We start from the raw sequence: 12,718 nt of genomic DNA, 5'->3' as shown, positions 1-12,718 counted from the left end.
AATGAATATAAATTTCCAAAGTACGGCTTATGGATTACAATGGCTTCCCCCCATAATGTCCCTCCAACCAGCAACCTTCCGCTTTCCCACTCCCTCTCCCCTTCCATTCACATCAAGATTCATTTTCGATTCTCTTTATATACAGAAGATCAATTTAGCATACATTAAGTAAAGATTTCAACAGTTTGCTCCCACACAGAAACATAAAGTGAAAAATACTGTTTGAGTACTAGTTATAGCAATAAATCTCAATGTACAGCACACTAAGGACAGAGATCCTACTGACTCTGATCATATTTAGACAGGGCCATGGTCAAAGTGGAAGTTCTCTTCTCCCTTCAGAGAAAGGTACCTCCTCTTTGATGACCCATTCTTTCCACTGGGATCTCACTCGTAGAGATCTTTCATTTAGGTGTTTTTTTTTTTTTTTTTTTCCCCAGAGTGTCTTGGCTTTCCATGCCTGAAATACTCTCATGGGCTTTTCAGCCGGATCCACATGGCTTAAGTGCTGATTCTGAGGCCAGAGTGCTGTTTAGGACATCTACCATTCTATGAGTCTGCTGTGTATCTCACTTCCCATGTTAGATCATTCTCTCCCTTTTTTATTCTATCAGCTAGTATTTGCAGACACTATTCTTGTTTATGTGATCTCTTTGCTTCTTAGTCCTATCGTTATGATCAATTGTGAACAGAAATTGATCACTGGGACTAGTGAGATGGCATTGGTACATGCCACCTTGATGGGATTGAATTGGAATCCCCTGGTATGTTTCTAACTCTACTGTTTGAGTTAAGTCAGCTTGAGCATGTCCTGAATTGCACATCTCTTCCCTCTCTTATTCCCACTCATATATTTAACAGCGATCACTTTTCAGTTAAGTTTCAGCACTTAAGAAGAATTGTGTATTGATTACAGTATTCAACCAAAAGTATTAAGTAGAACAAACAAAAAAAAATACTAAGAGGGATAACATATCAAGTTGTTCACCAACAGTCACGGCGAGGGCTGATCAAGTCACCGTTTCTCATAGTGTTCATTTCCTTTAACAGGTTTCCTTTTTGGTAGGTGACATCTAACTGAGCACCAAAAAGGAAACCTGTTAAAGTGAAATAAAAACGAATTCTTAGGCTGTGGAGAAATCTTAGATATGATGGTTTGTGACCCTCCAAAGCTCAACCATATCCAACAAAACTTTTTCTTAGTATTCATTTTTCTCATTGGATTTCTTTTTTTTTAAGATTTATTTGTTTATTTGAAAGTCAAATAAATAAATTAATATTTGAAAGAGTTACACAAAGAGGAAGAGACAGAGAGATATTCCATCTGCTGGTTGACACCCCAAATGGCCGGAGTTGAGTCAAGCCAAAGTCAAGAACCAGCAGCTTCATCCAAGTCTCCTATAGGGATGTCAGGGGCCCAAACACGAGGGCCATCCTCCGTTGACTTTCCCAAGCTGTTAGCAGGGAATAGGATGGGAAGTGGAGCAGCTGGGACACAAACATGCTCCCCTATGAGATGCTAGTGTCACAGGCAGCAGCTACCCCTACTGCATCACAACACCAGTCCCTCATTTGCTTTCTTTATGTATTATATGAAAAGGATTGATAGTGAGCTCATGGGAGATAGCCAAAACATACCCAAGAATATCTCCATAAACCTATGATGAATAGATGGCTGGCTAGTGCATTTTGTTTCCATCATTTGCTTGAGCTCAAGTCATTTTTGGGAAGCACCTTCGGTTAATTTTGTCAGTGACGGCTTTGCGGATGTTACTGAAGTTTAAGCTTCGGTACTTCAGAGTGTGAGGTGGGATTTGAGAATAAAATGCAAACAGCTTATATCTTACTATTCAATTCCACTGAAGTTTTCCTACACACTAACAATTTTGTCAAGTATGGGAAACAAAAAATAAAGAAAAAAGGTGGAGGAATGTCTAGCATCTAATGATGTTAAAAATTATTTTCTCACATGAAGAAAAATTAAAAGTTCAGTACACCAAATATCAATGTGAAGCACATAATTTAATTTTTCACCTCCACAACAGCTAGTCTTATGAGTACTATTAAGTATTTGGGAATTTCAGATTTGTGAAATAATTTGGTACGTGATAATTTATATAAATAAATAAAATGAATTAAAAGTTGCTTCACCAATTAGTACAAAAGATAAGAAAATGTCAACAACTTTTAAAGGTAACTTTGAATTGATTTTTTGCCATTATTAACTCTGCAGCAACCAAAAAGATTGAAATTTGAATGCTTTATATTTAGATAAACATATATATAGTGTATGTAGAGAGATGCACAGTATATATTTTTAAAATTATAATGATGGTCTATTACAAAAAAATTCTAAAAAGGCATTAAAGCAGGAAAGATGAGGCACTAATGGGAAAATGGTGAGGAAAACTGCTTTTGAATCCTGTAGAGTGCACAAAGGAAAGCAAAAAGAGAAGTAGAAAGTGAAGAGAAGGCATTCAGAAAAAGGAAAGTAGCGCGTCCTCTACTTAAGGCACTTGAGCAGAGCAAGGTCTTCAGAGAACCTAGAGGCCGAGGCTCTGATCACCCACCTCAGCCAGGCCAGCAGCATCTGCAAGATCCCCCATGGCCTTGCCCTTCTCTTCGCTGCTGGCCCTGCTGGTGCTCAGCTCCAAGTCCCTCTGCTCTCTGGGCTGTAATCTGCCTCAGACCCACAGCCTCAGTGACGGGAGGTCCTTCATGCTCCTGGGACAAATGAGGAGAGTCTCCCCTCTCTCCTGCTCGCAGGACAGACATGACTTTGAGTGTCCCCTGGAGGAGTTGGGTGGACACCAGGCCCAGAGGACACAGGCCATCTCTGTGCTCCACGAGATGACCCAGCAGCTCCTCAACCTGTTCAGCACCAAGGAGGCGTCTGCTGCCTGGGACAAGGCCCTCCTGGACAGACTCTGCACTGGACTCTTCGAGCAGCAGAGTGACCTGGAGGTCTGCATGATGCAGGGAGCGGGGGCAGAGGAAATGCCTCTGAAGCATGAGGACTCCGCATGGGCTGTGAGGAAATACTTCCAAGGAATTGTTGTCTATCTGGCAGAGAAGCAATACAGCCCTTGTGCCTGGGAGGTTGTCAGAGCAGAAGCCAGGAGAGCCGTCTCTTTATCAAGAATCTGGCAAGAAAGAATTTGGAGCAAGGAATGAGACCAGGGCCAACACGGAAATGATTCCTGTTGACAAAAACACATATCACACCTGAGCAAATTCTGCCATTAAAAGACTCCTTTCTCCTAAAATGACCGTATTAATTCAATCACTTTGTTAGATGTTTCCAAGGCTATTAAACAACATCTCGTTAACTTTTGGGGCATTATTTTTTACAGATGAACATTCAATATATCTATTTAAATATTTATGTATTTGTATATTTATATATTTATATATTTAACTATATTTAAGGTTTAAATAGTTTTTATCTGTATGATAATCATGTTCACTTTTGTACTGTGGTTAATGTAATAAAATTACTCTTTATATTAATCAATTCATCATTTCACTTTGTACATTGAATTTTTCCTATAGCAAACTTGCTCTATTTGTCTATCCTATAAAAGAAAATATGAGATTTATTGTGCAATCTGATTAAAGACTCAATGGCACAATTCATTTACACGGGACTATCATATTAAAGATAGAAATATAAATATGCTTTCTCCTAACTAGGTTGTATGTTGCCTTCACAACACAGAACTGAAGAGAACAAATAGAATTGCTGCTTTCTTGAGTCTTTGATGTTGGTAAGAAAGCAACCTAAAAGGAATTATCATACTTAAAATATCTGCTCAGTTAAATACTATAATGATAAGAAGAGAAAAACAATTGAAATGGTCCCAGCAGATCTTGGGAAGAGGCAGATCAGGAAATGGAAGCAGAAGCAGCAGATAGTGTGCACAGCTGACTGGGACAGCTAAGTGCACATATGCACTGGCAATGAATATATGAGCTTGCAATTTACAAGCAATGCCAGCAACTGAAAGCCTGCTAACAGAAGTGGCCACATGGGAAGATACTAGAGAAGAAGAAAAAGGCTTAAAATTGGTTGGTGTTGGCAGCAGGTGCTTGTGGCTCCCTTGGTTAATCCTCCACCTGCGGCACCAGCATCCCATATGGGCACCGTGTTCTAGTCCCAGTTGCTCCTTTTCCAGTCCAACTCTCTGCTGTGGCCCGGGAAGGCTGTGGAGGATGGCCCACGTGCTTGGGCCCCTGCACCCGCGTGGGAGACAGGAGGAAGCACCTGGCTCCTGGCTTTGGAGTTGGCCATTTTGCTGGTGAACCAATGGAAGGAAGACCTTTCTCTCTGTCTCTCTCCCTCACTGTCTAACTCTGCCTGTCAAAAAAAAAAAAAAAAAAAAAAAAAAGATAAAATGATTGGTGTGAACTTTAACTTTAAAGGGAGAAGAGTCCCATAGGATATTGAGTTGGAAAAACCACAGATTAGAACAAGAGAAATGCTGATAGGAGCATATTTACAATTAAAACTCTAGAATAATCAATGTATCAATAGAAAATGTGGATTGCAATTGCCCACAACAATGGGAAAATAAAAGTCATTGATGACCTTAGTGATAGATGATTTGGTAGAATTAATCAGCAAAACCTCTGTTGGAAGGTGCATCTAGGTGAAAGAGAAAAGATAAAGTTAGAGACAACATATATAGAAAATACTGTTAACTGGTTTGTCTGCTTGAGTGGAGGAGAGAGAGAGGGTGGGACTTGAGAAATAATGTAGATTATTCTCTTCTCTGCACAATTTTTACTTCTCAAATATATTTGTGTTCAGATAGATTTCAAGGACTAATATACTAGAGAGTCATATTAACATGTTTACTATTTTATTTATTAAGGCATGACATATCAAAGTATTTAAAATTATAATTTAATGATATTTATAATCATTATTATTTATCACTATTAGTATATTGAGTGTCAGTGAACTGCTCTGTGGATTAAAAATGTGCACTAAACTGGGAATGTAGACGCAGTCAAAGACATTAGTGAAGGAATAATTAATAAGCAGAAGCCATACTGGAATGAACAGAGTGTGAGTATGTGAGGAGAATTCCCATTGTATTTTTTTTTAACTCAGTGAGTCACTTTCCTTTTTTCACTTTTAGAAGTTTCATATTTGCATTTATTCTCCTTTTGGCTCAACTTATCCCGGTGCAATGACAACTTTCAAGAAAGTTGATTGGAGGGGCCAGCGTTGTGGCTCAGTGGGTTAACGCCCTGGCCTGAAGCGTGGTTATCCCATCTTGATGCCGGTTCGAGACCCGGCTGCTCCACTTCTTATCCAGCTCTCTGCTATGGCCTGGGAAAGCAATAGAAGATGGCCCAAGTTCCTGAGCCCCTGCATCCACTTGGGAGACCCAGAAGAAGCTCCTGGCTCCTGGCTTCGGATCGGTGCAGCTCCGGCCATTGCAGCCGACTGGGGGAGTGAACCATCAGATGGAAGATCTCTCTCTCTCTCTCTCTCTCTCTCTGTGTGTGTAATTTTGACTTTCAAATAAATAAATCTTTAAAAAAAAGAAAGTTCATTGGAAAAAGGAAAAAAATTACATATTGGAAATTTTGGGAAGTTATTTACCTTTCCATTTTTATCGTCTTAATTGAGTACTAACCTCAAGATAAAATAAAAAAATATACCAGCAGCAACAATAGGCAAAGAAAATTATAAATTTAAAAAATGATCTTCCTGGAAGAACTGCACACTGCACTTCATCAGCATCTGCAAGACCTGGAGACCTGCGAGGTACAGGTGATGGGAGAGAAAGAATCTGTTTTGATGACTCAGCACCCAACACTGATGTTGAAAAGGTGCTTCCAGGGAACCTGTCTCTATCAGAAAGAGAATACAGTGACTGTGTCAGAATGGAAATCATGAGAACCTTCTTTTCAACAGCAGACTTCAATGAAAGTATAGGAAGTAAGGATGGAGACCTGGAAAAGATTTTTCTTTAATTCATTCATTTGCACTCCTTTGTGGTTGGTCATTTAAAAAACTTTTATTTTGGGGCCAGCATAGTGGCAGAGAGGGATAAGCTACCACCTGTGATGCCAGCATCCCACATGGGCACTGATTTTCATTCTGGCTGTTCCACTGCAGAACCAGTTTCCTGCTAGTGTATCTGAGAAAGGAAAGGAGAAGAGGCCAAGTTTTTGGGCCCCTGCACCCACGTGGGAGACCAATATGAAGCTCCTGGCTTTGGCTTGGCTCAGCCCCGCCTTTGGGGCCATTTTGGGAGTGAACCAGTGTGTGGAAGGTTCTCTGTCTCTCCTTCCCTCTCTCTTTATAAGTTTTACTTTCAAATAAATAAAACAAACCTTTAAGAAGATGCATTATAAATGGAAATATTTATAAATGAAAACGCTTATTTCTTCTTTAGTCATAGAATGGATTGAGTTAAATTATTTTCTTTCTATTGAAGTTTTGATGTAAAAATGATTATCTCTAGAAGCATCTGCCCTTAAAAGACTTCTATTTTGATGTTATATACACATTTACACATTTGGAGGGAGTTTGGGTTTCCAATTCACCATGTCACCAGCTTGGGGGTCATCATCCCTCCTGTCCTCGCAACAAAATACTGAACAATCCCAAAATCCACAACTCAATCTGTATCTTCAGAGAACTGAGGCCATAGGTCAAGACTACTCTAATGATCAGAGAGGAAGGAGGATACAGAGACTCCCAGCTTACCTGGAGCACAAGTACAGAAGCAGGATCCTGCAGGTGGAGCTAATATTGGTGGGAACACTTACTGAATGGAGAACTGCTGGAGGCCTAGTGTAGATGAGCGTGAGCCTTAAGAACTCCAGGAAATGCAGCTATTGGGGCTAACCCTACACTTCTTTTCCCCATGAATCCCGATAGTTTCTCACTGTGACTATCAAAGAAAGCTCTCCCGAGATTCCACACACAGAAACTGCCCTGGCTGAGAAAGAACTTGTAAGATCAGCTTCATTCACAATACCTACAAAATAACTAAATACCTTGGATAAATTTAACCAAGGACATGAAATTACAAGACATTAAGGAAAGAAAGAAAGAAGACAGCAAAAAATGGAAAAAGCTTCCATGTTAATGGATTGGAAGAATTAATAGTATCAAAATGTCCATACTACTCAAAACAATTTACAGATTCATTGAAGACCCAATCAAAATAGCAAGGACATTCTTCTCACATCTAGAGAAAATGACTCTAAAATTCATATAGAAACACAAGAGACACTGAATAGCTAAAGAATACTTAAACATGTGTTTTCTTTTTTCTTTTGTATGAGGCCAAGCATCTCTGACTGCTACAGAAATATAGTAGGCAGGTATAGTGAAGAAACAACCTTATTTTGAGCAGGGGGAATGACAACACAGCACTTAAAAGCTATATTGTAGTCTGGATCATGCTTTGAAATCTTAAACAATTGAAAAACAAACCCAAAGGCATCACAATACCAGGTTTCAAGACATATTGCAGAGCAGTTATAATAAAAACAGCTTGGTACTGGCACAAAAATGGACACGTGGACCCATGAAACAGATTAGAAACCCCAGAAATTAATCCACGTATCTACAATCAGCTAATCTCTGACAAATGCATTAACAATAGCTCTCTGAAGAAAAGACATTCTCCTTAACAATTGGCATGGGGAAAATTGGAAATCTACATGCAGAAGTATGAAATAAGACCCCTACCTTACACCTTATTAAAAAATCAACTCACAGTTGATCAGGGATCTAAATCTAAGACCTGATGCCATTAAATTATGTTGGAAAACACAGGGGAAATACTGATAGACATTGGCATATGCAAAGACTTCTTGAATTAAACCCCAGAAGCACAAGCAATAAAAACAAAAATAGACAAATGGGATACATCAAGCTTTTAATCTTCTGCACAGCCAGGGAAACACTCAACAAAATGAAGAGGCAACTGATAGAATGGGAGGAAATATTTGCAGATTATTCATCTGATAAAGGATTAATATCTAAAATACACAAGGAGCTCACAAAATTCAACAACAAAACAAACATTCCAGTTAAGAAATGGGCAAAGAATATGGACATTTCTCAAAGTATGGAATGCAAATGGTCAACAGACATACAAAAAATGCTCAGGATCACTAACCATCAGGGAAATGCACATCAAAACAATAATGAGGCTTCACCTCACCCCAGTTAGAACTGCCATCATCCAAAAATCAAAAAATAACAAATGCTGATTGTTGCAGTTGATTTCTCAACAATGTTGCAGTGGATTCGTTTCTGAGAGGAGGAGCATGGTGGGGGCAAGAGGCACGGAGTCACCACACAGACCATGGGAGCCGGGTGAAAGCGGGCTTGAGGCAAGCAGCCCACAGGCTCATTTATTTCAGTTAGTACAACAAGTTATATAGCCAAGACCAGCCAATCTGGTCAAGGGGCGGTCTGTGCCCCAACCAGTCACAACCTGTTGCCAGGCAGTTTCCAAAACCATCCAATCACAGTCTGTTGCCAGGCAGACTCTGTTTGCCATATGGGTTTCAAAGCCATTCCTGAGTAACTGATGCTCACTTGCCAGCAGCCATCTTGGCATGGCCTTCTCATTCCACCACAGCTAATGAGGATGTAAACAAAAAAGTATACTGTTGGTGGAAATGTAAACAAGTGCAACCGAAATGGAAAATAGTATGGAGACTCCTCAAGAATCGGAAAATTTGTCCATCATATGACCCAGCTATCTCACTCCTGGAGATAAACCAAGGAAATGAAATTTGCATTTGAAAGAGTTATCCATACCCCCATGCTTACAGCAACTCAGATGTCTATCATCTGATGACTGAATAAAGAAAATGTGGTGTATAACCATGATGGAATACTACTCATCATACAAAACAATACAATCTTGTCTTTTGCAATGCAATGGATGCAACTTGAGACCATTATGCTTAGAAAAATAAGTCAGACTCAAAAGGAGAAATATGTTTTCTTCGATGTCTAGTAGCTAATACAAAGAGTACAAAAAGTGTAATGTGTATGAGTAAAATTAGCATCTTCAAATTTGATAATTGTTTATGGCCATAGTCTACACTCATGGACAACAATGGTCCTTTTACTTACTACTTGTTTAATTCTTTATTTAGTGGATGATCTAAGCCTGTGACTATACAGCAAATTGAAAGTATGTTATTGTGAAAATTGAAAGAAAGGAAAAGAAAGGAAGGAAGGAGGAGGGGGGGAGGGCTGGAAGTATCATTATGGACTTAAAATTATATATTTGAAGTACATGACATCTGTTCTGTTTATATAGACAAAAAATAACAAGACAAAAAAGAAAAATGTAATTCCATCTCATCTATAACAATATTTGGGTTATATTCAGTTTTAAAACTTAGAACCCAGAGAGAAGCTCCACAAGACACAGAAAATAAACCCATATAAATAACAAATGCAAAACATTGGCCACTTCTGTGGGTAGTGACTAACAAGCTCCTAAAATAGCAGTGATGACAATTAATCATGAAGCTGGCAATGATGGCTTTTTAAAAAAACATAGGAAAGACACACAAAAACCTATTTCTTATCTTGTTAATTGAAATTCCAAAGAAGCCTGTTAAGATTATCAGGAGCTCCACTTGCTGTCATTCAGGCTGAAGCCAGGGAGCATGCTGCACTGATGGCTCTAGGGCACCAGCCCAGCTCCCCAGACCCATCCAGGCCCTTGGAGTGCAAGGTAATACCTGAGCTTCTTAAAATTAATATATCTGCTTTATTATATTGTTGAAGAAAACAAAATTTAATTTTACACTTTAATTGTTATATTTGCACCAATACTGATATACACATACTTGTATATGTATCTATTCATCTAATAATGGACACCTTGGTTGGTTCCAAATTTTGGCTATTGTGAACAGTGCTGCTATGAATATGGTGTGGTGCAGGTATCTCTTTGACACACTGTGTTCAAGTCTTTTGGGTATATACCTAGTAGTGGGATTGGTGGATCGTTTGGCAAGTCTATTTCTAGTTTGTAAAGAACTTGCCACACTGTTTTCCACAGTGGGGGCACTAATTCATATTCCCACCAACAATGTGAAAGTGTTCCTCTTTGTCCACATCCTTGTCAGCATCTGCCACTCTCTGTGTTTTGGATTTTAGCCATTCTTACAGGGGTGAGGTGATATCTCATTGTGGTTTTGAATTGCGTTTCCCTGATGGCTAGGGATGCAACGTACTCTTTAGGAAGAGTTAGCATGCCCTCAAACAGGAAGGTTTTCCTGGTTTCCCATGAAGTTTCACATCAAGTGTGCATATTCTCCTGCCTCCATGTGCCCCACAGGTCCTAAAGTCAGTGATTGCTCAGAAGGCTCTGGAAGGCTAGAGGCAAGAGACCCTTTCTCCCCTCATCCTGCTGTCCATTGCAGACATGTCTGTGAAACTGGGTTACTTCTCTTCTCAAAGAAACAAAAAGATAAAAAAAAAAAATTATTTCCATAGTTATCTCAGTTCCTTCCAGGAAAGCGCTTTTTTTTTTTTTTCCTGTGTGGAACACACCAGCGGAAGGAGACAGCCTTCTGCAACAACAGAATGGACCTTCTTGCCAAACTTGGCACTGTCTGTCTTTGCCAGTAGGTGGTGGCCTTCCCTTGAAAATCTTCTAGTAGTTCCCCGAGTACGATGGGTCCTGCTTTGTCTTTCCTTTTAGTTACATCACTGTGACAGGGGCATTCCCTCATTCAACAATAGTTGTTTGTGTAACTCCTTATTGAAAAACGTTTCAACCGTGTGAAGACCTGGACAGTATCCCTCTGCATCACTTTAGGCAACTCCCAAAAATGTAGCCACAGAGAGATCAGACTGTCTTCCTTCCAGCCCCACACTCTGTCTCTGGGAATGCTTGCTATGGTGTGCTAGAAAGCCCTCCTATATATCTACTAGCTTTTGACCCCCCCAACACTATTTGGATCTAAAATGTATGGAATAATTTAGCATTTTCAATTTTCCTTCTGTAACATTTCATGTAAGTAAATTCTATAATATCTTTTGCTTCTTTCCCATTAAGTCTGACCATTTCAGTTCAGCCAAAACTGTGTTTGCTTCATTCACCTGCATTTACGGATGGCAAATCCACATACTGTCACTTTCATCATCAACTTATAGATATCATACAAATGCAATGAATGAATAAGAAAATAAATAATCTGTTGGTTTAAAATACCAGGGTTTGAAATTTGTCTCTTGAAGAAAAAATTTCAGAAATTTTCATTCATATCAATGTATTAAATAAAGCAACTTACAATTTAATAAAATATAAATGTTTAATAAATTTTAACATAATTGAAAGTGAATATCTGCTCTGAAATATTCAAATAATATAAACATGACAACATGCAACAATAAATAGATAAATAAACAGACACAAATAAGTTCAGGGCTGTCATCTCTTAAAGACTGAATATTTTAAACACGGATTTCCTTAAAATACTGATAAAATATTTATAGAATTAACTCAAAAATTCAACAACTAAAAACGAAATAAGAGACTGTGGAAATATTGAAAGACACATTTGCAAGTGGGATGTGGCAGACAGTCAATGAGAATCAACTGCTGATGAATCCAGGTCTCCTTCCTTGCTTCTTAATCACTCTTGCAAGTCTCCTGTTGAAGAGAAGGCTCTCATGATTTCTGTTCTAACAATCTCCCAGGCACAGTCATTGTGTTTCTTCTCCTCCAGGTAGAGCGGATTCTCTGGAAGTACCTCTTCAGCATCAGTGTTGGGCTTTCTCGGTCACTCTGTCTGTGTGTCTGCCTCTCTGCCTCTTGAATAAAGATAGTTCATTCATTTGAAGGTACATTACAAGATTTTATAAAACATGTACTTTGGTTTAATATAACAGCCCTATAACTTTTCAACAGTAGTTTACACTTGGGGAACCAAACATTACAGAGGTCAGGTGAGTTGGTGTGTTACCTAGGATCATATATACAAACAGATAGAATGATTAATGCAAAATCCTATATTGGAGCCAAGGATGCATCCTATGTTTCATATTATGATTTCTGTTAATGTTTAAAAAATAATTAATTTGAGATGGAGCTGGAGCTGGAGCTGGAGCTGGAGCTGGAAATGGAGATGAAGAGAGAGAGAGAGAGAGAGAGAGAGAGAGAGAGAGATGATCTCTCCTGGGTCTTAACTCATCACTGCTATCTCACGGGATTTGTGTCAGCAGGAAACTGGAATCAGAAACCTGAGACTGTACTCCCTAACATCAAACCCAGGTACTCCAATGTGGGATGTGGGCATCCCAGCTGGCATCTTAACAGCTGGGCTAAATGCCTGCTTCTGTTCATTCTTTTAAAATTTAAATTCACGGACTCCAGAAGCTCCCTATCCCAGTTCTTTCTTATAATGGTGACTACAGTTGCACATCTTGTACAACACAAATTTATAGTTAAAATTTATTACTTTTCATTAATAATGTGTTCTTTGTTCTAGTTGTTAGTAGAAAGATTTTTTATCTGGATTTTGTTTATTTTTATTATGTGTCTTATTCTTTAATATACATTATAATTAGCCACTAAGGAATATACAGATAAGTGTGTATGAGTGTCTTGAAACAAAAACAAAAGTCCATTGTAGTGCAATATGAAGATGATTAATAAATAATATAACAAATCATATTGCAAATGAGAAATGGAAATGGAATTTG

The 12,718-nt window shown here is 38.8% G+C and overlaps 1 protein-coding gene and 1 non-coding gene across 2 annotated transcripts; one reads left to right on the top strand and one right to left on the bottom strand.

Moving 5' to 3' along the window:
* Positions 1 to 2,604: 2,604 nt before the first annotated feature.
* LOC100353390 (interferon alpha-14-like) lies at positions 2,605 to 3,211 on the top strand. The gene has a single exon (XM_002708056.3). The coding sequence runs from the start codon at positions 2,605 to 2,607 to the stop codon at positions 3,172 to 3,174; it is 570 nt and encodes a 189-aa protein (XP_002708102.2). The 3' UTR covers positions 3,175 to 3,211.
* A 4,091-nt stretch (positions 3,212 to 7,302) lies between these two features.
* Positions 7,303 to 7,434, bottom strand: LOC138842955 (small nucleolar RNA SNORA63). The gene has a single exon (XR_011385720.1). It is a non-coding gene; the product is annotated as a small nucleolar RNA SNORA63 (small nucleolar RNA).
* Positions 7,435 to 12,718: the final 5,284 nt, after the last annotated feature.

Source organism: Oryctolagus cuniculus, chromosome 1, assembly GCF_964237555.1.
Source record: "Oryctolagus cuniculus chromosome 1, mOryCun1.1, whole genome shotgun sequence".
In the NCBI taxonomy this organism is placed as follows: domain Eukaryota; kingdom Metazoa; phylum Chordata; class Mammalia; order Lagomorpha; family Leporidae; genus Oryctolagus; species Oryctolagus cuniculus.
The sequence above is the reverse complement of the archived record's forward strand: the minus strand, read 5'-3'. Positions and strand labels throughout refer to the sequence as shown.